This window comes from Rattus norvegicus, chromosome 19 (assembly GCF_021556685.1).
Source record: "Rattus norvegicus strain SHRSP/BbbUtx chromosome 19, alternate assembly SHRSP_T2T, whole genome shotgun sequence".
In the NCBI taxonomy this organism is placed as follows: Eukaryota; Metazoa; Chordata; class Mammalia; order Rodentia; family Muridae; genus Rattus; species Rattus norvegicus.
The window spans coordinates 68378132-68404750 of record NC_141552.1 but is presented as its reverse complement, the minus strand read 5'-3'; the positions used below and the strand labels follow the sequence as shown (position 1 = coordinate 68404750).

At 49.7% G+C, this 26619-nt stretch overlaps 1 protein-coding gene across 3 annotated transcripts in view; it reads right to left on the bottom strand.

The window, feature by feature from the left end:
• Positions 1–26619, bottom strand: part of Disc1 (DISC1 scaffold protein) — a 210506-nt gene that overhangs the window by 103781 nt on the left and 80106 nt on the right. For all 3 annotated transcript variants that reach the window (NM_175596.3, XM_087594717.1, XM_087594718.1), the window contains 2 exon segments: positions 7763–7865; positions 14765–14819. In NM_175596.3, the coding sequence (NP_783186.2) occupies positions 7763–7865; positions 14765–14819 (158 nt within the window).

The following is a 26619-nucleotide window of genomic DNA, read 5'->3' as shown; positions in this document are numbered from 1 at the left end:
TGTTACCCACACCATGTCTTCCTCCCAACTTCCCGTCACTTCATTATTAATGACCCCTGATTAGTGCTGTCCATAGGCACACGGGTGTGAAGGCCACCCATCAACCAGAGCATGAGCAACCTGCCTCCTTCCCAAAGGAGAATGATTCTCCCTCCCTCGGCAGCCCTATCTACTAGAACCTCCTCCAGCGGGGTGGAGCCTCCTCGGTACCTCCCCACACACGCTGGTACTTTCTGCAAATTAACTGTGAGATTCTCAAGTGTGAGCACCAGGGATGACGGTATCCTGCTGCGACACCAAGAGGCTGGGTAGAGCTGGAAGTTCAGGGCCTCTGCAAATGACACAGAGATGTCCAGTAGGACCAGGGAAAGTCCCTGGTATCACTCCACCCAACACCCAAATGTCCAAGGATAGGCACAGCATGCACAGTGGAAAGGCACTGGCCTTTCAATTAGAGTGGGGATAAATTAAGCCCTTCCCCCTTATCAAAATCCGAAACATATTTGGTGGCTAATCTTGACACAGCTGGGAAGGGGGAGCCTCGATTGAGACATTTACTCCATCAGGTCAGCCTGTAGGCATGCTTGCAGGAATATTCCTGATTGATAATGGGTGTAGGATGTCCTGGCTGACTCCTGTGGTGCCACCCGTGGACAGGCTGTACTGGCTGATAAGAAAGGTAGCTGAAAAGGTTGGGGATTTAGCTCAGCGGTAGAGCACTTGCCTAGCAAGCGCAAGGCCCTGGGTTCGGTCCCCAGCTCCGAAAAAATAAAAGAAAAAAGAAAGAAAGGAGGAAAGAAAGAAAGAAAGAAAGGAAGGAAGATAGCTGAAAAGCAAGCAGCGCTCCTCTGTGATCTCTGCTTCAATTCCTGCCTCCAGGTTCCCGCTGGAGCTCCTGCCCTGGCTGCCTTCAGTAACGGTCCGTCTGTCCGTTGCATTTGGTCAGCGTTCAGCGTTCTCGTCACAGCTGCAGAGGCCCTCACTAAAGCAACACGAGAACAAATGAGCGCACTTGGCATAACTGCGGTGTGAAATATGGTTGTAATAACACCTGCATCGCAGGTGGCTGCGGGGACCCACAGGTGGCTGGGGGCGTAAGAAAGAAAAAGCCATAAAGCCCTGAAGGAAGTGTATCAAAAGCAGAGAGGTCAGGTACAAGAATCAGCCCTGTGTCTAAACAGCAGCAGCAGCCCACGGTGAGACAATCTCTCTGAAATATAGTTTACAACGTATCTTAGGACTAAGAAGTATCGTAGGGGTGAGTTTAAAGGACCCTAGGCAGGCCTGGGAACTGCTTTTGAAAACCCACCGAGAGGAAATAAGACTTAAATGATTGCAGAGATAAGCTATAAATGTCCACTGGAAAACTAGGAACTCCTAGGGTCTCAATTTGCCCCAGATTGATGCATAGATTTAATACAATTCCTATCAAAATTTTATGAGGCCTTTTGGTAGAAGTGAATGGGCACATCCTAAAATATAAAAGGAAACGCGAAAACCTAGACAAGCCAGGGCCATCAAACAGTCTGCATTTAAGACACGAAGCTATTGCTTCCATAAATCAAGACGGAGAGCATCCGAAACCAAATTGGCAACGAACTACAACAGAAGTCCAAAAACTGGGCATGTCCTCCAAAAGCCAACTGAGTCAGAGCAACGGCAAGGGAAAGACACTTGGCTCCGCAGATGCCGCCAAGCAACCGGTTATCTATGAGGGGGCAATGGGAAACCTGACACACGCACACCTCGGAGCACTCACGAATCACCTCAGGGGCAAAACAAAGTTAAAACTGGGAAGCTACGAGCAGGAAATAAGAACACGCAAGGGACTGGAACAGGCTGAGCCCTGCAGAGGACAAAGCAGGACCACCAAAGAAAACCCCTGATAAATGGGCTTCATCCGGAGACAAGCTTCATTCAGCTCATCACAAGAGGCTGGGCAGGGAAGCTGGACACAGACACCTGCAATCCCAGCCCTTGGAAGGTGGAGCAGGAAGATCAAGAGTTCAAGGCCTGCTTTGTCTACACAGCACGTTTTCAGTCAGCCTAGGCTACATAAGACTGTCAAAAGTAAAGAGATTTTAAAAAGACAAAATCAGAATAAAGGGGAGGGTGGGTAAGGGAACGCAAAAGAGGGGGGAGGGGAGGGGGTGGAAGGGGAGGAGAGGAGGGGAAGGAGGAAGGGAGAAAAGAGGAGAGAAAGGAGGGGAGAGGGGAGAGGCTGAGAGGAAGGGAGAGGGAAAGGGAAGAGGGGAGGGGAGGGTGAGAGGGAAGGGAGAGGGAAGGAAGGAGGAAAGGGAAGGCAGAGGGAAGTGTGGAAGGAAAGGAGAGGCGGAGGGAAGAGGGGGAGGGAAGAGGGAGAGGGAAGGGAGTGGGGAAGTCAAGTCAAACTGGGACAAATTATTTACTACAGACAACTGACAAAGGATTCAATTTTACAACTCAACAATTAACAGAAATAACAGCATTAAACCCGAACAAAGACTCCCGGGCCTTTTACAAAGGGCCACATGCAGATGGCCGACACACAGATGAAAATGTGTTAGACAATACTAGTCACCGGGAGTGCAAACAAAAGCCGCAGAGCCATATCAACCCATTCAAATGGTCTAGAGCAGCTAAACTGAGACCCATCCACACTGGCAAGTGAGAAAAATTCCCCCAACCCTCAAAATGCAAGGAGGTGTAACCCCACAGAAAACACTTCTGCCAGTTTGTCCTAAAGTTAAACCTACCACTTGGTCCAACAAGTCTCCATTTAGAGGTGTCCACAGAGGACTGAAGACATCAACCCCAAACACTCACATTTGACAGCTCCTGGTGGCCTTACTCCAGCCTCTGGCAAGGCTCTCAGTTCCTGTAAGCAACCCTAGTGAAACTCACTGGTTCGCCAAGAAAGGGAGGAAGGAACGCAGGGAGGGAGGGAGGGGAAGAGGGCAGGCACTGGAAACATGGGAACTGGAGCCCTGGCTGTTCTTGCAGAGGACTGTGGTTCAAGTCCCAGCACCCTCGTGATGGCTCACATCTGCAACTCCAGTTCTAGGAGATCAGGCACTCTCTTCTGGTCTCTACAGGCACACATGTGGTTCACAAACATGCATACAGGCAACACACACATACACTCGAACATTAGAGGGCTCTTTAGAAACAGGTTGATCAGTGTGGATGTGGACATGAGAGGACAAGGGGGGTGACCATGATCAAATGCACGGTATACATGTATGAAAATACCATAACGATCACATTATTGTGTGGTGGTTGGAGACACTGGGCCACCATGGGACTGAGATGTGTGTGTTTTGGCATGATGGCAGCCTGCCTTGGGAACTAGATGGGAAGACAGACTGTTGCGTGCCAGATCTAGTGCAGGATAAAAGAGAACATTTTTTCTTTATAATTTTACAGCAACAATGGATGTCTCCTGAGCAAAACCTGAGGTTGATCTCCAGCCCCTCACACGCACACACCACAAACACAAACAAACAAAAAAACTTGAAGCAGGGCACCAGTCTAGCAGAAAACCCTCCCAGAGTCATCGCTTGAAGGAAGAGGTTGCAGCCCACGGCTCTGCTAACTCGGAGGATGGAAGCTAAGTGGAAACAAACATCCACCTCTGAGCTTGACACCCACAGAGATCTCGGAAGCCTTTGACGATGAAGATGAAGTCGTCTGAGCAGACCCTTAACCGATGTATTATCCTTTCAAAGGGATGGCGTGTGATCGTCCTCGAGCCGAAACGCATGTGAAGAAACTCTTTCAGTGCGTACAATGAGGACTCTGAACCGAAGGACGGCCTCATTGTTCAGCTGACAGCAACGTTTCTTTCTCCATAGTGTGTAACACACGGCGCTTATGTTCACTGAAATACGCATTATTATCCTGACTTCACGGCTGAGATCTAGAGAACCTTGCTGAAGGCTGCACAGGGATGAACCATGGGGCAGGTTTCTAGCCCAAGCTTCTATCCGAAACCCCTCCCCCTAAATACTGCACTGGTTAGTCGAAGAGGCTGATGTCAGACCAACTAAATGCTACAGATATCCACGGGCTGTAGGCAGAGGCTGAACACCCGGCATACGCCATTCTGTCCATGAAACCTATGTTCTATGACCCCATAAAGGCCAAGGGAGAGCCAGGCAGTGTCCCAGCCCTCTGAGGAGTGACCATTAAGGTGACACCATTCGCTAAACCCAGGCCTTTCCTTGATCCAATCACTTGAAGAAGTAATGTGGTTCGAGAAATGAACGCTTAACACAGAGAGAATTTGGGTGACTTCCCTCAGAGGCAGGAGCCATCACAAGCTTCTACCCTGCCCCAGACATTACCGTGCACACATCTGCCCTCACAGCCAAGCTTCAGAGACAAGACTTGCTTTGCTGATAAAGGCTCAGAAAGTCAAGGCCAACCCTGGAGGAGTCTCACAGGTGACCCTTCTCAGACTTCCCTTGGGCGTAGTGGGGGGCAGGGCGGGTAGAGTGATCCACAGGGTCTGCTGCGCTCTCTGCTCTTCAGTGAGGTGGATGAATAGAGCCCTTCCATAAATTTGCTAAGACAGCAGTGGGAAGAATTTATCTGGGAGAGGCATGATGTCACCAGCCTAAAACCTCAGTTTAGTTAGGAGAATGGTAGGCCTAGCCTGGGCTACTTGGCAAGACTGGTCTTAAAGTAATGAAATGAATTAGAAATACATTTGAAATAAAGAGGCTACCCAAGCCCACGACCATGTTCCCAGCGTGTGTGGACACTGAGGCTGGCTCTCACCATCTGTCTTTCCGGCATCTCTGAAACACGGCATTTATCTCCCTCTTACAAACAGAGTGGGAGTCATTTTGAGCCATGCTCCTGTTGTAGAGGTCATTATCCCAGAACCTGGTTTCAAACTCTACAGAGCTCGCCCTATGCACACTGTCTCAGTCTTCTTGGTCATCCAAAAATGTGCGTGCTGATGACCGCCTGGGTCTCTTCCTGAAGAACCTCAAGTCAGTGAGTGACCTCTCCAACACAAGAGCCCAGGGGAGTGGGTAGGACATGCATTTTGTCCCTCTCATATCATGTCAGACCATAAACAAATCGTCCCTCAGCTGAGGACACACATGAGGGACGTGAAAAGCCTCCAACCTTGTTTCTCACCCTATAGCCCTGCTGAGCCTGAACCTTCCCTCCAAAGATACTAGGCTGCGGGTTTGGGCAGAAGCCACAGCCATGGAGAATGCAGGCTCTTCTAAAGGACCCGAGTTCAACTCCCAGCATCTACACCAGCATCCACATCAGATGGCATGCGGCTACAGGTGACTCCAGATTCAGGGGACATGACACCCCTCGGCTCTTTGGACACCTATACTCATATGCACAGACTCAGACACATACAGAGAGACAGACAGACAGACAGACAGACAGACAGACAGACAGACAGACACACACACACACACACACACACACACACACACAGAGAGAGTTGGTTTTTTTTGTTTGTTTGTTTGTTTTTTGGTTCTTTTTTTCGGAGCTGGGGACCGAACCCAGGGCCTTGCGCTTCCTAGGCAAGCGCTCTACCACTGAGCTAAATCCCCAACCCCGAGTTGTTTTTAAAGAAGGAAAATTAGGGCTGCCTGCTTTTCCCAAACACCAAAGCAATGGCCAGGCAGCACAGACTGGAAGGGGTCAAGCCAGAGCTCCCAGGACATCAGCATGAGCTGGCCCAGGACGGACAGGTAGACAGGAAACTATACATTCCTCAGGCAAGAAGCCCTTCAGCCTTAGGGATGCCAGACAGCAGTAGGCGGTTCATCACATCATGGGTCAGACTCTGGACAGGCATAGAAGAGCATGACATAGTCCATTCGACAAAGCCTCCCCGGTTTTATCTGTCACCCAAAGAGCTTAGACGAAAAACCCCAAACCCATCTGCAGGGTGCCATTTAAAGAACCTTCTCTGACTACACATACGTGCACACACCCACATGCAGACACATACACACATATGCACATACACACATAAAATAACTTTTTCTAGAAGTTGTAGAGAGTTCCTGGGCCTCTCAGGACAGAACACTGGTGACAGAGTCGGGGGTGGGGGACTCTGCCTACTGAGCCACACTCTCTTCTTCCCTTGGGTTCCATGGAGAGAAGCTCATCCACCTGTTCTCAGGGGAAGATGTATCGGCCGAGAAAGGCAAAGCCCTAACTCAGAGGCAGAGCGACATTCTGTCTTCTCTCCTCTCTCTCTCTCTCTCTCTCTCTCTCTCTCTCTCTCTCTCTCTCTCTCTCTCTCTGCAAGCGAGGCCATAACTCCAACTAAGTAATGCAGGAGGCAGTTATGAGGCAGGCCACATGCTCACCCGCCATGTTCTGGGTTGTAAATGCCACACTTGACTGCGTCGGGGACCCAGCAGCTCGTTAGTGGCAGCATTAGTGTTTAACGATGTGAGGAACAGAAGCTGCCAGGCACTGAGCTCCTCCTTAAAACACCACTAAAATCCCATACGTGTAATTATTACACCCTCCCGTTAAATTCCGATTCCTCTAAAGCCAACGGGCTGTGCGTTCATCCAGGTTATAAATCTCAGAGATCTCTTCACTGCTGTCATTTACATAACGGGGCTAAAGATCTATCCGTCACACAGGGGAGTCTGGACTACAGCCACCGGTCTGCTGTTGCTGGCCTTATTTCAAGAACTCATGAGAAGGACATACCCCACAGGCTTGATCCCCCTCCTCTCCCCTGGGTTCCCCTGTGAGTTGCCCCTATACCTGCCTGACACCACTGTTGTGAACATCAAATCAACCAGCAAATTCGAGGTGGGAGTGTTTGAAAACCAGCATCCAAGGGACAGCGAGACCCTGCTACCAAGCCATAGCAGAAACCTGTTAGGAACCACTGGTCTGCCAAGGGTGTGGACGTTCTAAGTCCAGTCTTCTCGTGTGTGTGTGTGTGTGTGTGTGTGTGTGTGTGTGTTCACATCCATGTGTGTGGGAGCATGAGAATGTGTGGGCTTGTCATTATTGAGGCCAGAGGTCAACCTGACCTGTCATTCCTCCCTGACAACACTGGTGCCATGACTGTCATATGGGGTGTGTGTGTGTGTGTGTGTGTTTGTGTGTGTATGATATGTTTGGTGTGTGTGTATGAATGTGTGGTGTGTATATGTGTGCTTATATGTGAGTATGTTTGTGTGTACATATGTGTATGTGTGGTATGTGTGGTGCATATGTGGGGTGTGTGTGTGTTTGTGTGTGTATATGATATGTGTGGTATGTGTATATATAAGAGTATATGTATGCTTATGTGTTTCTGTGTGTATATGCGTGGTATATGTGATGTGTATGTATGTATGTGTGTGTTTGTGTGCATGTGTGTATGTGAGAATGTTGAGTGTGTTTGTATATATGTGTATGTGTATGTATGTGTGTATATGTGAGTGTGTTTGTGTGTATATATATATGTGTGTATGTATGTGATATGTGTGGTATGTGTATATGTGAGTGTTTGTATATATGTATGTATATGTGTGTATGCTTACGTGTGTGAAAGTGTGAGTGTGTGTGTGTGTAGGCATGAGCTTGAGCCTGGGGCCTTGTACATACTAGGCAATGGCTCTCCCATTGAGTTCCCTTCTCCATCTCTCTAAATCACTTAGGCAGGCATAGAATTCATAGCACAGACCAGGCCTTGAACTTGCAATCCTCCTACCTCGTCCTCCCAGGCAGCTGGGATGACTACACACCCTGGTCAGTGACTGAAATTCCTGAGTGCCTCCGCAATTACCTGATAGGGCCAGCATCTTGGCTTCCAGCAAGGCAGGCAGCCTGGTGTCAAGGTCAGCGAGTCTCTTCCTCAGAGAGCTGCATAGCTTCTCACCTGAGCATACCTACCAAGAGAAATGGCAGGAATCAATGTCTCATGCTCCCGACCAGAAGACAGAGGGGAATGGGGTCTGAGGGGGTTGGGTCTCTAAGTAGCATTGGCAGAGTAAGCAGAAGAGAGGGTTTAGGGAGCAACGAGTTTGAAGAAAAGCAAGAAAGGAAAAGGGGAAAGATAGGGAAGGCAGGAAGAGGGGAGGGGAGAACAGAAAAGGAGGGAGAGGAGGAGTAAGGGGGAGAGAGATGGAGATGGGGGTAGATGAGGAGAGGTGGGAGGAGGGTAGGGGAAGAGAGGGAAGGTAGAGATGAGGAAGGAGGAAGAGAGATGGCCACTGGCATGGCCTCAACACAGCCCTGACCCACACAGGCTGGTATGAGCCCACAGGGAAGCCACAAGCTGTCACTGTCTGCCTCTGCCGTGGTATTTCCCTACTCCTGCCTGAACTCTCAGAACCTCACAACCCTGGGTCAGTTGTTCCACAGTGTCCCTGGGAGAAAGGCCTTGCTGATTTCCCGTGCCTGGCCTTCACCCCAGTCTCCTCCTGCTTCCTCTCCAGCTGACAGCCTCGACCTGTCTCCTCATCTGTCTACGTTGTCCACAATCAGCCCCAGCACACAGTAGGCAGTCCATGAGCAGGACTCTGCCCTGGTACACAGTAGGCAGTTCATGAGCAGGACTCTGTCTCTGGCACACAGTAGGTAGTCCACAAGCAGGACTCTGCCCCGGCACACAGTAGGCAGTTCATGAGCAGGACTCTGTCTCTGGCACACAGTAGGTAGTCCACAAGCAGGACTCTGTCCCCAGCACACAGTAGGCAGTTCATGAACAGAACTCTGCCCTGGGACACAGTAGGCAGTTCATGAACAGAACTCTGCCTTGGCACACAGTAGGCAGTCTGTGACCCAAACTCTGCCCCAGCACACAGTAGGCAGTCCGTGAGCAGGACTCTGCCCTGGGACACAGTAGGCAGTTCATGAACAGAACTCTGCCTTGGCACACAGTAGGCAGTCTGTGAACCAAACTCTGCCCCGGCACACAGTAGGCAGTTTATGAGCAGGACTCTGCCCTGGGACACAGTAGGCAGTTCATGAACAGAACTCTGCCTTGGCACACAGTAGGCAGTCTGTGAACCAAACTCTGCCCCGGCACACAGTAGGCAGTTTATGAGCAGGACTCTGCCCTGGGACACAGTAGGCAGTTCATGAACAGAACTCTGCCTTGGCACACAGTAGGCAGTCTGTGAACCAAACTCTGCCCCGGCACACAGTAGGCTGTCCACGAGCAGGACTCTGTCTCTGGCACACAGTAGGCGGTCAACAAAGATGTGGCTTTAAGCATCGAGATCAGAGGTACCTGCTAAATTTTCTTTATTAGAAGACTCTGAGAAACCCGGAAGGCAGATACTCGCTGGAGAGTCCAAATGAAAGTCAGACAAGTCACTTTTGAGAAGACTTGGGGTTATCCAGTGTCCCCAACACCTCGACTCTACACACGCACCACCTGTTTTTCTTTGAGTTCCAAAAACTACAAAACTCTTCAACCTCATCTCACACCCCGAATTCCGTCAGGTTATCTTTCACGCCGAGATTAAATCACCATCTTTTTTATTTTATTTAAGGCTGAAAGTTCATAGTTATCTGTTACCTGTACTCGGATTAAGGATGAACCTGCATTTTCAGCTCACCCAAAGCACACAGCACAGTTTCTGAAGGGATAAAAGTAGGGGGCTCTTTGGGGAAAGTCCACACAGAATGGAAACCTCCCTGCCCACAAACACTGTTATTTATTACCAAAATAAAAGTACATGAAATCCCATTCAGAACCTGAAAGTTGTTGGTCCATGTGGAGTCTACATCTCGAGGGATACAGTTAATTGCAAACATTTGGCTTATCCGAGATCAAACGGAACCGAAGCAGACCTCACTCAGTCCTAAAACACTCCACCCTTCTCTCCGGGGCTGCTTTTCACTTTCCCCTCTGTGCCTGGGATTTTCAGACCTCATTGCTGACGCTCAGGGGAGCACTGGTCATCCTCTGCACCAAAGTCTATCCCGTCTGCTCGTCCACATGGTCAAAATCATCCATCCTGAGGCTCTTTACGGGTCCTGAGACTTGTCCAGTATTTTAGAACCAAGAACTTAAAGAAAGGCATCTGGGACACCTTCCTCTGGCGCTGTTGTGGTTGGTTCAGGGCCCCGTGACAGACTCCGCCCATCTTACCCATCTACAAACTTCACCTCAGGAACTTCAAAGGCTCACCAGTTAACTCTGTGACGCCACCCAGGGTTCTCAGGTCTCATCTAATATCTCTGATTTTAGTTAACAGTGTCTCTTAATCATAATTAGGTCAGTGTCTCCTTCGCCGAGAAAGCCATAATTCAAGCTGCACCATTAACGTGAAGCCGCCTTTCTAAATTTTCTGATTAAATTGCACACTCTTTCGGTCTCTGCTGGATATAATATAATACCTACCAGTCTCTAGATATCCCAATTATTTCAAACTATTTCCATCTCATTTATCCCTTAATTACCTTTCGGTGACCCACGAGAGTCAAGAAATATAATGAGTGTGAGGAAGGTTCCAACTCACTCTGAAAGTATCGGGGGTTGAGTATGTGTGTGCATGTGCCTGTGTGCATGTGTGTGTGTGTGCATGTGCGTGTGCATGTGTGTGCATGTGCATGTGTGCGTATGTGCGTATGTGCATGTGTGTGTACATATGCATGTGTGCATGTGTGTGTGTGCATTGAAGAAAGAAAACTGTCAAGCTGAGCGTCGTCCCTCATGGTCACTTGCCAATCTACAGGGGTCAGACTTCCAGGCTCTGTCTCAGTTCCCATACGGCAAGCATAGCATGCTCACGTATGCGCAATGGAATACACGTACCCACCTCAGAAAAATCTCCATGTCTTTCTTATTTACAAATAAAATTAGCCCCTGAGGAACTCATTAACGAATGGGAGTTTTACATTTACATTTTAAAATCCAAGGCACGACTCCTTAATTCGACAGAAAAGTAAAGTCATTATGAGTTGATGGTAAATATCTAAGAGATAGGGTATGCAATGGAGTGAATGCTTGGGTCCCCCCCAAATTTCATATGCTGAAATCTTCAGCCCCGGGGTGATAATGGGGTCCAGTGAGGGCTTTGGGAAGTAACAGGTCCTGAACGTAGAACCTCGAGAAAGTATCAGTGCCCTTAGGAAAGGGCTGGGGGATGGTGGCTCTGCCAGTGAAAGTGCTCTCTTTGTAAACAGGGGAACTGAGCTGGGCCCACAGAACCCAAGTAAGCGGCACATCATGGCACAAACTTGCAATCCCAGAGCTGGAGAAGTAGAGACTAGAGGGTCCCTGGGGCTTTCTGGTTGCCAGTGTGGCTTAATTGGTAAGCTCCAGGCCTCTGAGAGACCCTCCCAAGGAGGTGGGTGGTGTTGTAACACCTGCATATAACACCCACGCTGTCCTCTAGCACGCGCGCGTACACACACACACACACACACACAATGATAATTATAATAATAATGGTAATAGTAAAGACTGGGAGAGCCCTCCTGTTCTCTTTCTCTCTTTCTGTCAGGCAAAGGCACAGCATGGAGTTGGCCATCTGTCCCTCTGAAGAGATCCCAACACCAGAACCTGGCCATATTGGCACCTGGCGCTCAGCCCTCCAGCCCTGAGAGCTGCCTGGTCTCAGTGCTTTGCAATCACAGCACTCAAAGACAGAGAGAACCCTCCCAGCACTTAGAAAACTACAGTGTCCTCGAGGTCTCTGGTAACCATCCGTCTAGCCTATGGCTGAGCCAGGCAAAACGAGAAACACCTCATTCCTCTCTCTGGGTGAGCAGCCAGAAAGCTCACGGGTTGATCTCAAGCCTTCCCAAGTCTGATGTTTTACAGACATTACCAGTTGCTGACAGGAATCCATCAAACCCTCGACCATTTATGGCCAGAACAAAACTGTCAGGTGTCAGCTTTGGAAACAAGTAAGGGAAGAAAAAGACAAAGAGAAAAGAAAAAATAAATAAGAAAAATGAGTGAACACTACAGCCTTACTAACAGTTCACAGCAGCAGCAGCATGGTTGTATGGAAGACAAGCCATTCAACACGCCTCCCAGAAAAGGTCCAAGCTTCCCTTTCTTCTCTGGCTCTGTGTGTGTGTGTGTGTGTGTGTGTGTGTGTGCGCACGCGCATGTATGTAGGGGGTGTGTGTACCTGTGTGTGCACATGTATGTCTACCCGCATGTTTATGTGTGTGTGCATGTATATATGTGTGTATGTGTGTGATCATGTGTGTGCAGCCACATGTGTGTGCATGCATATATGTATGTATGTGTGTGATCATGTGTGTGCAGCCACATGTGTGTGCATGCATGGGTGCATGTGAATGTGTGTACATGTATGTGTATATGTGTACAGGTGTGTATGTGTGTGCACCTGCATGTGTGTGTGCATATATGTATGTATGTGTATGTATATTATATATGTGTGTGCACACATGTGTATGTATATGTGTATGCATATGTATATGTGTGTGTACATGTGTGTGTACCTACATGTGCGTGGGTATGTGCATTGTGGGTGCATGAGTGAGCATGTGTGCCTGCGTACAACTCTGTGTGTGTGTGTGTGTGTGTGTGTGTGTGTGTGTGTGTGTGTGTGTGTTTTCAAGTATTTGAATGAGTATGTGTGGAGGCCAGAGGTTAACTTAGGCTGCCTCCCTCAGTTGCTCTCCCCATTTTTCTGACAGAGTCTCTCACTGAGCCCAGAGCTCATGTTTTCTCCAAGCCAGCTGCCAGTGAGCCCCAAGGACCCTTCTGTCTGCCTTCCCCGTGTAGGGATTATGAGTGTGCGCCACAATGCCCGCTCCTTCCGTGGGCTCTGGGAGTGAGACTCGTTTGCATGGCAGACAACTCACTGACTGACCGCTTCCCCAGCCCTGCAGCCTCCCTGTCTCCTCATGAAAACCAAACGATGATATTCCTCCCCAGTCAGAGGCTCCGCTCAGAAGCTACTACTCTATATCCTCAGCCTCTGTGGAACCTCCAGCTCCCGGCGATGGAGTGTTCCCATCCGTCTGCCCACCTCAAAGCAACACCAGGGTGTCTGGTCCCACATCTCTGTCAGGTGTGACCACAGGGGAGGTTTCTAACAGCTAGGTGTGAATGGTTTCTAACAGCTAGGATGCAGACCTTGGCGCTCACCAGGCTCCACTTGGGGAGCACTGTGGGGGGAGTACCGTGGGGGAGCACTATTGGGGAGTACTGTGGGGGGAGTACTCTGGGGGAGCACTGTGGGGGAGCACTGTGGGGGAGCACTGTGGGGGAGCACTATTGGGGAGCACTGTGGGGGGAGTACCGTGGGGGAGCACTATTGGGGAGCACTGTGGGGGGAGTACCGTGGGGGAGCACTATTGGGGAGCACTGTGGGGGGAGTACCGTGGGGGAGCACTATTGGGGGAGCACTGTGGGGGGAGTACCGTGGGGGAGCACTATTGGGGAGCACGGTGGGGGTACCTGCTGTGAAAGTACAGATAGCATGATGGTGAATATTCAGTGGGGTGTTTGTTGAGATGGGGTCTCACCGTGTAGCCTTGAACTGCATGGAATTCACTCTGTAGACTTGGAGATCTGCCTGTCTCTGCCTCCCAAGTGCTGGGACTAAAGTCGTGAGCCACCACACCCAGTTAATATTGATTGATGACTTGACAGGATGTAGAATCACCTAGGAGACCATCTCTGAATATGTCTTCACGATGGGGTTAAAGGTTTGGGAGACCTACCCTCGCTGTGGGCTGCACCATTCCATGAGCTGAGATCCTAAGCTGAATATGAGGAGAGAGAGCTGAGTACCAGCCTTCACACTCTGCTTCCTGTGTGTGGGCATCGTGTGACCAGCTGCCTCGAGCTCCTGCCGCCACGCCTTTCCCCAGTGTTAGATGAACTCTCACACGATGAACCAGAGCAGCCACAGCAGCCTTTCCTCCGTGGAAAGCGTGTTGTCACACGTTGAGAAAAGTAAATAGTGCTGGCAACAAATGATGCTACCAAAATGATCCGAAGAACGGAAAAACAAAAAACAAACCCTTTATCCGCCAACCCACTTCCATTTCTGGGGAGCCTGAACTTGGGCTCCCAGGAGAAGCCAATCACTTCCGTCCTAAAATCTTTGTTTATTCATTCGTTCGTGATAGCATCTTGCTATGTAGCTCAGGCTGGCCTTGAACCCTTGATCCTCCTGCCTCTGCCTATGGAATGTTGAAACTGAAGCCATGAGCCACTACACGCAGCTCTAAACAGGCACTCGGGGCTTCCGTATCATCCTTTCCCAGCCTCTGGACTGGAACCATCCAATCCAAGGTCAACCATCCATTTGGAAGTGGCCATGGGTGGAGACCTCTGTAGAGAGAATATCTTCTGTATTATAAGGATGCATCACTTGTCAATTAAAAGAACCTATAGGACTATGGGAAAAGGTAGACTTGAAGGTGGGACATCCAGGAAGCAGAAAGAATTCTGGGATACATCCAGGAGAGGGAGATTTACCCGTGAAGGTGTGACCAGATGATACCTGAGCACAGGTAACCAGCCACATGGCAGAACTTAGCTCGGAATAAATAGGTTATATTAAGTTATGATCCAATCAGGGAAGAGCCTAACTATAAGGCCAAGGTATTTGTAGACATATTTTGAGTCTGAGTCTGAGTCTTATTTCTGGGAGCCTGGGGCCAGAACCCCATCCCAGACCTAACATCAACAGACCTCCTTAGAGTCTGCAGGTCCTCCTCCCTAGCTTTTCCTCTCTGCCTCAGCCTGGCAGACAGCTCCACAAAGTCCGCTTCCTCTAAAGCCCTTGGCGATCTGGATGCGAAATTAGGTCAGAAGAAAATGGAAGGAGGGTGGGCTTACCTGCTCAGTGAGTTCTCTAACAGCCAGGTTCAGTGACTTTGTCCTTTCCCGGAGGCTAGAGGAATTAGAAAAGAGCATTGGAATGGATACAGAAAATGTGGTACATCTACACAATGGAATATTACTCAGCTATCAAAAACAACGAGTCTATGAAATTCGTAGGCAAATGGTTGGAACTGGAAAATATCATCCTGAGTGAGCTAACCCAATCACAGAAAGACATACATGGTATGCACTCATTGATAAGTGGCTATTAGCCCAAATGCTTGAATTACCCTAGATCCCTAGAACAAACGAAACTCAAGACGGATGATCAAAATGTGAATGCTTCACTCCTTCTTTAAATGAGGAAAAAGAATACCCTTGGCTGGGAAGGGAGAGGCAAAGATTAAAACAGAGACTGAAGGAACACCCATTCAGAGCCTGCCCCACAGGTGGCCCATACATATACAGCCACCCAATTGGACAAGATGGATGAAGCAAAGAAGTGCAGACCGACAGGAGCCGGATGTAGATCGCTCCTGAGAGACACAGCCAGAATACAGCAAATACAGAGGCGAATGCCAGCAGCAAACCACTGAGCTGAGAATAGGTCCCCCGTTGAAGGAATCAGAGAAAGAACTGGAAGAGCTAAAGGGGCTCGAGACTCCAAAAGTACAACAATGCCAACCAACCAGAGCTTCCAGGGACTAAGCCACTACCTAAAGACTATACATGGACTGACCCTGGACTCTGACCTCATAGGTAGCAATGAATATCCTAGTAAGAGCACCAGTGGAAGGGGAAGCCCTGGGTCCTGCTAAGACTGAACCCCCAGTGAACTAGTCTATGGGGGGAGGGCGGCAATGGGGGGAGGGTTGGGAGGGGAACACCCATAAGGAAGGGGAGGGGGGAGGGGGATGTTTGCCCGGAAACCGGGAAAGGGAATAACACTTGAAATGTATATAAGAAATACTCAAGTTAATAAAAAAAAAAATAAGAGAAAGAAAAAAAAAAAGAAAGAAAGAAAAGAGCATTGGTCTTCTTGTTCCATATGTAGGCGGAGCTCTACATATAAGACACTCCCAAGAGAACCTTCCATCACCCAAGGACTGAGGAGGAGGAGGGGGAGGAGGAGGAGGGGGAGGAGGAGGAGGGGGAGGGGAAGAGGAGGAGGAGGAAAGGGGGAAAAGAAGGGGGAGGAGGAAGAAGAGGGGGAGAAGGAGAAAGGGAAGAGAAGGGGAGGAGGAGGGGGAGAAGGAAGAGCAGGGGGAGGAGGAGGAAGAAGAGGAGGAGGAAGAGGAAGAGGATGGTGACACTTGTCTGGATTGGCATGGCCATGGAAGTAACCTATGGCTAGGAAGTAGATCCCTCGATCTAAATATACTCTACTTAGGCCTCCATTAAAATCTGTCTCCAGGGGCTGGGGAAGTGGCCCAGTCAGGACAGTGGTTGCCACACAAGCATGAAGACCTGAATTTGATTCCCAGAACCCACACAAATAATCCAGGCACAGTGGTATACACTGTGCCAGCACTGGGGAGGTAGAGACAAGAGGGTCCCTGTGGTTCACTGCCAGCCATGCCTACTTGGTAAGTTCCAGGCCTGTCACAAAGACAGGTGAGCCAGACAGAGCAGCACACACTGTACCCCGGCACGTGGGAGGCAGAGACAGGTAGATCTCTGTGGATTTGAAGCCAACCTACTCTACATAGAGAATCTCATGCCAGCCAGGGCAAGCACAATCTGTCTTTATTCCCAAAGTAATAGTGGGAGGAGCCACCTGGTTGCAGGAAGCCTGAGCCCTGTAACCAGCTTCCTAAAGGAGTGGGTCATATCGGCAGGGAACCATTGGCATCTGAGTGGGCCACACTGTCAACAATTCGAGGCAATACCAGTCCCTCTGCACTGAGCCTCAATGAGAGCAAACAGATTCATATTTCATATTTCTCAAGCATGTCTAAGTCAGCCGGAATTCTTCCTCCCACGTGTGTCCAACCTGCAGTCCACTGGGATAGCTGTGAGCACCCCAACACATATTATCGAGTTACTTAAAACGTTATGGTAATAGTTTTTGGAATTTGCTGTATCAACCTTGTAGGGAACAGCATCTGCCACAAGGCTAATGGCTGGACATGGCCTTCTTTTTCTACCACTTCTCCTCATGTACTCCTTCATTCATGCACTGTCTCCCCAAACCATGATGGAGTATAAGTTCCCTGTGAGCAGCATCTACCTGTTGGATCCACTCCCTCATGAGATGGGTCCAGAGCTTCTTAGGCAGGCACTCTGTCAAACCTTGGGCGTGCGTGAACGTGTGAGGCTACAACCAGGATCCGATTTCTATGGGCTGAGATCTACACAAGAAATTCATGCCAACAGCATCCAGGACATAAAGCAAGACACACTAATGACTGCAGTGGGAAAAGGTCAATGCTGGGGGTGGGGGATATCCAGTAAAAAGGGTTCATTTGGCTTACACGGTCACCACTGAAGGAAGTCGGTGCAGGAGCTCACACAGGGCAGGAACCTGGAGCAGGAGCTGATGCAGAGGCCATGGAGGAGTGCTGCTTACTGGCTCGCTCACCATAGCTTGCTCAGTCTGGGCCAGTGGCACCCAGGGATGGCACCACCCACAGTGAGCTGGGGCTCCCCTATCAATGACTAATTAAGAAAATGCCCTGCAGCCCCAACTTACGGAGGCATTTTCTCAACAGAGGCTCCCTCCTCTCCGATGACTCTAGCTTGTGTCAAGTTGACAAAAAGCTGGCCAGCACAGAAAGTGAGGGGTGGAATGGAGTAAGGCCCACCCAAGAATAGGAAGAGGACCAAGTCAGTAGGAAGAAATGCTTGTGTTTATCTGATCTCGGCAGTAGGCAAGTAACTGTCGGCCATCTTTAGAATACTTGGCATGATTGATGTTTAGACTATTCATGGTGGATGATGGAGGCCAAGTTATGGCTGGTATGATGCTCCAAGGTAAGGAGCTTCTGGTTTGGGCATGGACCTGCTTTTGCAAGGACCAACAGGAAAGAAGTGTCTCTAGTTTTAATGGAGTGGCACTCAGAGATGCTTGGAGGATGGAGTCTGAATATGGCTGAGTCAGGCAGAAGCGTCAATTGGAAGGGGTCACAGGGTCTAGGAGCCTGCAGAGAGCTAGGATCAGAAAAGAAGGAAGAGGTCTAAGAGAGCAGGCATACTTGGAGCAATGAGAACACCCTGTCTAGAACCCACCATCCCACGGACTTGTGCCTTGCTCATTCTTCCAACACCTCGGGGCAGTCAGTCATCCAGAGCTCAGACTGCAAGACACAATCTCTGCCCTCAACCACTCATGGCTGGTAGGAGGGCAAGATAGTGTGGCAGGTGCAAGAGGGAGTACAGGGGGGCCTGCTAGAGAAAAAGATCCCAGTTTCCAGGATCTATGCTGGGGTTGGGAAGTCGAGAACAATCTTCCACAGTGGGGATTGTAAAAGTATAACTAAGAGGTAAGCTACCATCACTCGATGTGTGCTGGGGGTCCTTCTCCAGCTATCAAAACAACCGGGGATGTGATTTGTACACTTTTGTGGTTTCTGAAGTCTAGGCAAGCTAGGCACCTGCTGGTTAATCTCATGTGGAACTCACTTGAGCCAAATGAGGGGACACTGGTGAGAGTAAAATCAACCCACAGTGAGCACAGACCAGGGGCGAGGCAGGAGGCGACATCCTCTTCTGAGTCACAGGTCACCATCAGGCAAGTGTGGCTACACAGATAGGTTCAGGCTGGAAGCCTGGAACATTCCAGATCTTGGCCAGATGGAGACAGGTCATTTAAAGGAAGGTGTGTCTAGGTGTTGTTGAAGAATTGTAATCCCAACATGGCTGCTCTGGCAAAGGATCGCATCCAAAGACATAGGTCTGTGTGATTTGGCTAGAATACAGACATGTCCTTAGTACACACCTTTAACCCTCTGGCTAGAGTGCAGACAAACCCTTAATACACACTTTTAAGGTAAAATTAGATTGTAGAAGGAAGCAGCCATGCTTGAAAGAGATGTCTAATTAAGGAGCAGACAAGTTGACACATCAGAGAAAGATCTGACAGACTGAATCAGAGATAGGAAACACTCAGCTCTCAAAGACCAGACAAGAAATAGAAACTGTTTAAGAGCAGTGCAGGGAGAGTGAGTCAGTCAGGAGTCATTTCGGTGTGTGTAGTGCAGTGGAATTGGGTTTGTGAGCTCATGCAGTTCAGTGCAGGGAAGCAGGGGCAGCTGACGTCAGAGAATAAGGAAGAGCCAGAGAGTAGAACAAATTGCCAGAGTTAGTTTGAGGCAGAACAATTCAGTGAGGTGCTGGGAGAAGCCAGACTGAATCAGTCACCTGTGGGTGGAGTTCGAGCCATAACAGCTGACTTGAACCAGCCAGCCAGAGTTCACAAAGAACTAGAAAGCACCCTTAATCAGCAGTAAGCCCAGAAGACAGTTACATCAGGTGAATGAAAGATACTTTTTTTTTTAACAGAGTATCAGCTTATGTGGAGAGCAAGACAGGATAGACCACTTGGGCTGCTGGAGAGATCCGGGCAGAACCTGTGAAGTTCTAGACTCCGTGCTGGCTCTGGAGCCTGACATCCACACTTGTAACCCTTGATCCGCAGTTGGTTTCTCTTTCCTCTGCCAGGCTCATGGGAGTTGATTCAAATCCTACAAGTTCATGGGAGTTGTTTGCTTGGTTTTTTTGACAGGGGTCCACCTAGATCTGGCTGGCCTTGAACTCACTCTATAGCTCAGAATGACTTTGCAATCCTGACCCTTGTGTCTGGGTCCCGAATGCAGGAATGACAAGAATGCACCACAACATGTCTGTGGCACTAGCATCAAACTGAGGGCTTGCTGCCACTATTCAAGTTCCAGCTGAGTGCCACCCCCAGGCCATCAGATGGAACCCTCCAAATCAGTGGATCTCCACATAACAGAACCTTTGAGCATTGAATAGCACAATATAAGTCTTCCCGAACACACTCAGAAAGCAGCTCATGGATTTACACATTAAAACAGACAGCAGGCTCTCTTTCTGAGTCTAAAGCTGAGCTGGCCTCCAGGACAGCACCTTTAGCAAATGTCCCACATCCCCAGTGAAAAAGAAGGCCAGGTACCACCTCTCCAGGGCTGGACTCAGTTCATTACTCTGGGCTCTGCTCTGCCCTTCTCCTAGGAGGAAAATGAGCCTCGACTCAAACGTCTCCCTGAGAGGATGAGGCAGTGATGCGAGTAATTGAATGCATTGTTTTATATCTGATTTGATTTATATTTAATTTATTTAATTTATGCTATATTACTTTTTTCAGTAGATTTATTTTCCTAATTATGTGTTGCTCTGGCTAATATTAACAGTACTTGTGTCCCCAGGGGATGCGCAAAATGGAAGCAGCAGGGGTAGGGGAGACTATGAATCATCCGTGTAGATGACACCAGCAGTTTTTAAGCTATTTTTAGTAGTAAGACTCTCCGAGACCATATCATTTCACAGAACCCGAAGTGCAGCAGAGATAACAAGAGGATCTGGTCTAACAGGACACGAGCGTCGGAAGTACAGTAAGGAACATTAATTAGCTCCGCCCACATCTGGTGCTCCGCCCACAGCTGGTGCTCCGCCCACATTTGGAGCTCCACCCACATCTGGTGCTCCACCCACATTTGGTGTTGCAACCACCACACTACGGTCCCCTGGAGCAGGAATAGCAGTTGGAAATACATTATACCAGTTCCATCTTGACGGGAGTTCCATGAATGTCAGTAACAAAGCTTGTCCCTGTGTTTCACTAAATAACATACTGAAGTGTAATGAATGAGAACTGTTCCCTCAGGTCTGGGCGTGAAGACGCCTGCCTATAATCCCAGCATCTGGAAGGTAGAAGGAGAGGTGTCAGAAGTTCAAGTCCCTCCTTGGCACATTTGAGGCCCAGTCGGGCTATGTGAGATCGTCTCTCAATCAACAAAGGAACCATGAACTAACTACCCTTCAGATCAAAGGGCGCCGCACTGAGACTCAGTTTTCCCCAGATGGCCTCTTTGACAGACAGTAACCTCTTCATTCACATCATCTGTCCTAGGAGCAGCAGAGTCAAGGGCTGGGGAGAGTCTCGGCCGGTAAAGCAGGAGAACCTGAGTTTCACCCCCACGACCAGTTATTTACGAAAGCCATGTGGCTGGAAAGGTGGCTCAGCAGTTAAGAGGACTGGTTGATCTTTCGGAGGAACCAGGTTCAATTCCCAGCATCCACATGGCAGCTCACACAAGCCGTCCAGGGGATTGGATGCCCCCTTCTGGCTCCCATGGGCACTGCATGAGTGTTGAGCATAAACATTCATGCACAAGAACACCCATACGTGTAAAGTTTAAAATAAAGTAAGATCTTTTAAAAGGCCAGGCGTGGTGGTATACGCTTCAGGTTTAGTGAGGGATCTGGGCTCCTCCAGACAAGATGGACGGCTACTGTGGACGAAACCTGAGATTGACCCCTGGCCTCCACACACACACATATATGTACGTGTGTGAGCACCCACACGCATGCGCACCTACCTTCACACACACACACACACACACACACACACACAAGCACGCACACATGGAGAAGAAAGGAGGAGGAGGAAGGGGGAGAGAGAAGAGAGGGAAAGCCTGGGAGGGGAGGAGGAGAGAGAGGGAAGGCAGGCAACACACCAAGGGAAACTCCATGTGACGATCCAAGTATGCAAGGCAGAGAGGCCTTCAGGCACCTTGACCCCAGACTTTAGCCTCTACGCCAATACAGCAAATATCTTTTAAGTCCTTCCAGTCTCTGCTGTTGTTGAATAAAAGTAAACACATACACATGGGGTCCTCAGTTTCCACTAAGATTAACCTTATGTGTTATTCAGAGCCTGAACATTGGCTTAACAAGGGGTAGAGGATCGGAAGAGAGGGAGGGAGGCAAGGAGAGAGGGAGAGAGGGAGAGAGGAAGAACAGAAGAGGAAGGCAGGAGGAAGAAAGAAGGGAGGAAGGGAAAAGGAGGGAGGGAGGGAGGGAGGGAGGGAGGGAGGGAGGGAGGGAGGGAGGAAGAGGGAGAGAATGAGGGAGGGAGGGAGAGGGAGGGTTGTTTTGCTGTGCAGTGGTCCTACAACACAGACCCTGCCACCCCAGCACACAGCTTTATCCCCAGAACTGCCTGTGCAAACATCTGACTTTCACACAAAGCCACAGGGAACATAATGTCCATGTCTGACTCTTTTCTGTCTCTCTTTTCTCCCCATGCCTCAACTCCACAACCTTCCTATTTAGCAGAATTTTAGCTTAAGAATGACAGACTGTTCCCAAAGCAAATGGGGAGTGACAGGAAGGGCCCGGTGACAGCTCCACTAAGCATAGAGGCTGCTTGGGTTTGGAACCTAAGAGTCACTGGACTCTGTTGACATTATCAACCTTGCCAGCGACTGCTTCGTCCTTCAACCTTCCACAGAAGACGAGCGGGTCAGAATCCGACAGGGGGGACTGCTGTAGGGAATGAGGACTAACCCACTTGGCCTTTTCCCTCCTGAAGTGCTCATGTTCTCACTGCGGACTATGTCACACATCACCAGCAGGTCTGTGGAGCACAGGTGACAAGGGCACCCTGAGTTCCTCCAGACTTGAGGTAGATCATTAAGGCAAGACAGTGTGGACACATGCCTCAGGGCTGTTCCTTACATCTTGTCAAAGGCTGCTTGGCTGACGCCTGTGCTCCTGGGACAGGCAGTGTGGTGCAGTGGACAGAGACGCATGCCCAGTGACAGTACTCATGTGCCAGCTTTGGTGAGTGTGTCCCCTCTATCCACCTGGGTGGCAGGGCAGCCTCACCGACAGTAAGGACAGACAGAGGACACACAGGTCTGCGCTGCCAGCGATGGATAAAGCTGTCAAGTGAAGTACAGACTCCCAGCATGCCTCTGTGACAGCAGGTCATACATCACAGGGCTCTGACAGAAATCAGGTACACATGCTTTAGAGAGAAATATCCAGCTTATGTTTGCCTTGCTAGCCAATCAAGAAGAAGGAATAAAAGGGACACAATGAACCAGGCAGGGAAATGCCAGGACTTTTGAGCCTCCTCAGATCCGTGGTTCTCAACCTGTGGTTCCTAACCCCTTTGGGGTTACACATCAGATATCCTGCCTATCAGATACTTATATTATGACTCATAATGGTAACAAAATTACCACTATGAAGTAGAAACAAAATAATTTATGATTGGAGCCACCAGGACATGAGCTGAATTAAGGGTTCCAGCATTAGGAAGGTTGAGAACCACTGTTCCAAATGCTTCCTCTGGATTTTGAAGCACCTTTGTGGTCCACCTCCTTTTTGGTTTTTCTCTGAACTCCAAAGCCTTTGCATCTAACCTTGAGCAAAGATACCATACCATATTAACCTGGGTTTGATTCACGAAGCCCAGTTTTGCCAATACAGCCAAGTAGGGATGGGATATTGTATTATAAAACCATGACCCAGGCTGGCAAGATGGCTCAGTGGTTAAGAGCACTGGCTGTTCTTCCAGAGGTCCTGAGTTCAATTCCCAGCAACCACATGGTGGCTCACAACCATCTATAATGGGATCCAATGCCCTCTTCTGGTGTGTCTGAAGACAGCTACAGTATAATTATATAAACAAATACGTCTTTTTTAAAAAAAAAGTTCTCCCTCACAAATCTTACATTCCTGATATGCAAATGCATGGCCTCACCTTCTTGGTAGATTTTTGCCTACCTCATGAGTTCTTAGAAGGCAAAGTGTTGAGGAAATGAAGGGGGAAAGAAAGAGGAGGAGAGGAAAGAGGGAGAAACAGAAGGGGAGGGGAAAAGAAAAAAATAGTGGGAGAGGTGGGGGAGGGAGGGACACAGGAAGGGGACAGGGAGGGGGGAAGAGAAGAAAGTTGGAAAGAGGAAGAGGCTCTTGCCCACAGTCTCATGATGAGATAAAGCCTCATCCTCCAAGTGACTTCAGATGTTTCCGGGCCCAAGGAGAGAATCCACTATTCCTGTCAGACCAGGCAGAGGCGGGGAACACAAACAGAGCCCAGAAGTGAAGGTTAAAAAGCAGACACACCGCAAGGCCCTGGGTTCGGCCCCCAGCTCCGAAAAAAAGAACCAAAAAAAAAAAAAAAAAAGCAGACACACACACACACACACACACACATACACACACATACGCACACACGCACACACACATACACACATACATACACATGCACGCACACACACACACATACACACATACATATACATACATACACACACATACACACACATACACACACACATACACACACATACATGCACACACACGTACACACACACACACACACACACATACATACACACGCACATACCCTGAAATGGGGGTGCAGATTGGACACTGTTCCCTGGCTGAGGGCTGCCCTGGTGTACTGTCCTATTTGGTAGGTGTCACCTCCACTCATCCCCTGGCTACAGTCATGGGTCTCACTGGCTCCTGGCTTGCACTCGCCCACCTTGGGGATTCTCTGCCACAGCTCCCTGATTCAGGGGCCTGTCTTCCAACCCCAGCCTTGCTGTCGCCCTGGGTCTCCCCCCTCTACTACGGTGTGTATTTGAAGGACAGCGATGTCAGACTTTGTATCTGCTCAACTGTGATCTGCTGGCTCCTGCTAATTCACACCTCACTTGCAAGAAGCCCTGGTCCAGTCGTGGGACTCTGACTTCAGTGTGACTCCCCGAGGCACCCTGTGCAGCACCCACTCCACCCCCAGGCCACCGTCTCCCTGCAGAGCCCCTGGTCCGTCAGCTAAAGAGGAAAGAGGCACAGCAGGCCTGGCTTCTGCCTCCCCAGCACCCTCCCCAGCCCAGCTGTGCTCCAAGAGTCCAGACGCTTCAAGCGAAAGCCGTCCAGATTTGCTATAAGCAGGGATTGGAGTGCTTCACAGTTTATGCCAACAGTTTGGTTTAAAAAAAAAAAAAGATGTGGCATGTTTCCTCCAAATGCACAACCAGAGACAGAGACAGGTCATCCACGAGCTGCCAGAACACATTTCACACGAAGCATGAAAATTCCCAGGCGCCGAGTGATGAAGGACCCAACCACAGACCAACGTAAGCAGCCAAGCATCCCCGAGGAGTGCCAGCAAGCCTCGCACCAGCCTGCTGTTGTTATTACTGCAATTACCCTCATTGAGCCGTACAGGGAGCCAGATGCATGCTAGATGAGGTCCCAGGCTGCCCTCCCCTGGAGTGTGAAGCAAGGGGGGGGTGTGGACGGGTACAGCTGGCGGCACTGGAAAGCAATGAATTTGGATCACCACGCCTCTTCTCCTCATATGCCAAACAGGCAGAACACCCGGGCACCGATGCAGCCCTCGGGAAACAGTGGAGACTGTGACCTCGATCCTCTGTCCCCTCTTCCTCACTCCTCACCAGCCTGCTTCACCCTCACATCCCAGCCCCACGACCTACAGCGTTAATGGAGCCAGTCTGGGATGGAATGCGCGTCCAGTTCCTTCCGGATGCCTGCATCAAAGGAGGTCCTGCAGGACAAAAGGCAACTGCCAAGGCTGGGCAGATGATGCTGGTTAAGGGCGCTGGTTCTCTGCAGAGGACCTGAGTTCAGTTCCCAGCATTCACGTGGTGGCTCACAACCAACTGCCTTTGACTCCAGTTACCAAGGACCCGATGCTCAATTCTGACCTCCACGGGCATCTGGCACGCATGTGGTGCATAGATATACACACAGGTAAAACGTTCATGTGGCTAAAATAAACCAAATCGTCTTCGAAAAGAAATTAAGAGGAGTTGGAGCTTGCTTTCAAGCCCAGGGGTTGAGATTTCAGGCTAGACCCTAGCTCTCTTTTGAGTTTACTTTCTAATTAGCGTGTGGTATTTTCCTACATGCTTAGCTTAGCTTGTCCTTCCATGCCCCAATCTGCTCCTCACAATTCCCCCTCCTGGTAAACACCAGCAGGAATGAAGACATCTCCAAAGAGGCACGAGGGTCCCTTCCTTTGGCCATCAGATTTTGGCTCTCAGGAGTCTCACGCTGAGAGAAGAAGACTGGAGCCACCCAGAGGGAACTTGTCCCGTAGAGAGATGTCACATGGTTCTGACAATGTGACAGACTACTGTGCAGGGCAGACTGGAGCGGAGAGGAAGGTCAGTGATGGGCAGGCCCACACTTGACCAGCACTGCTTAGCCATGCACAGCCGTGCCCTCTAGAAGACTAAACCTTCTGTTAAGAGCTCACGATGGATTCAGGGGTCACTGTCCCTCACTGTTCTTTCAAGGGGTCACACTGAATAAAACCACCTCTGCTTCCATGATTACTTGTCTCTATAACTGCCCTACTGAGGGCTTAGTCTGTTAGCCAAGACCCATGTTCTGACTCTTAACAATTCCAGGAAGACTCTCAATGCTACCCCCACCCCCACTGCTAGAACCCTCCCTCCCTCCCACTCCCCTTTCCACTATAGTCAGTCTGGGCTAGTGCCCGTTCAGGCCCAGAAGCCTCCTTTACATGGCCGCTCTGAAGGAAATGGGGAGCCCCCACCAAGAGCCATTAAAGCTGCAGCCCCCTCCTCCCTGTAAGAGACTCCCCAAGTGCCCCGGTTCCTGGAGAATGACAAGCGCTATAATTCTCAATTCCCCCAAGAAAGCCTACAGGGCTGGGTTCCCAGACTCCAAGATACCAGAAAGCTAAAGGCAGCACGTACCCAGCCTGTAATGGTACCTTAACTGAATATAATCCTGGGCCTCACCCACCCCTTCTCAGCCAGCTCACTCATTCCTTCCTTGGGAAGCAGGACCCCTCCCCTCCCACTGCCGCTCAGGAATTAACCTCAGCCTGGCTGCAG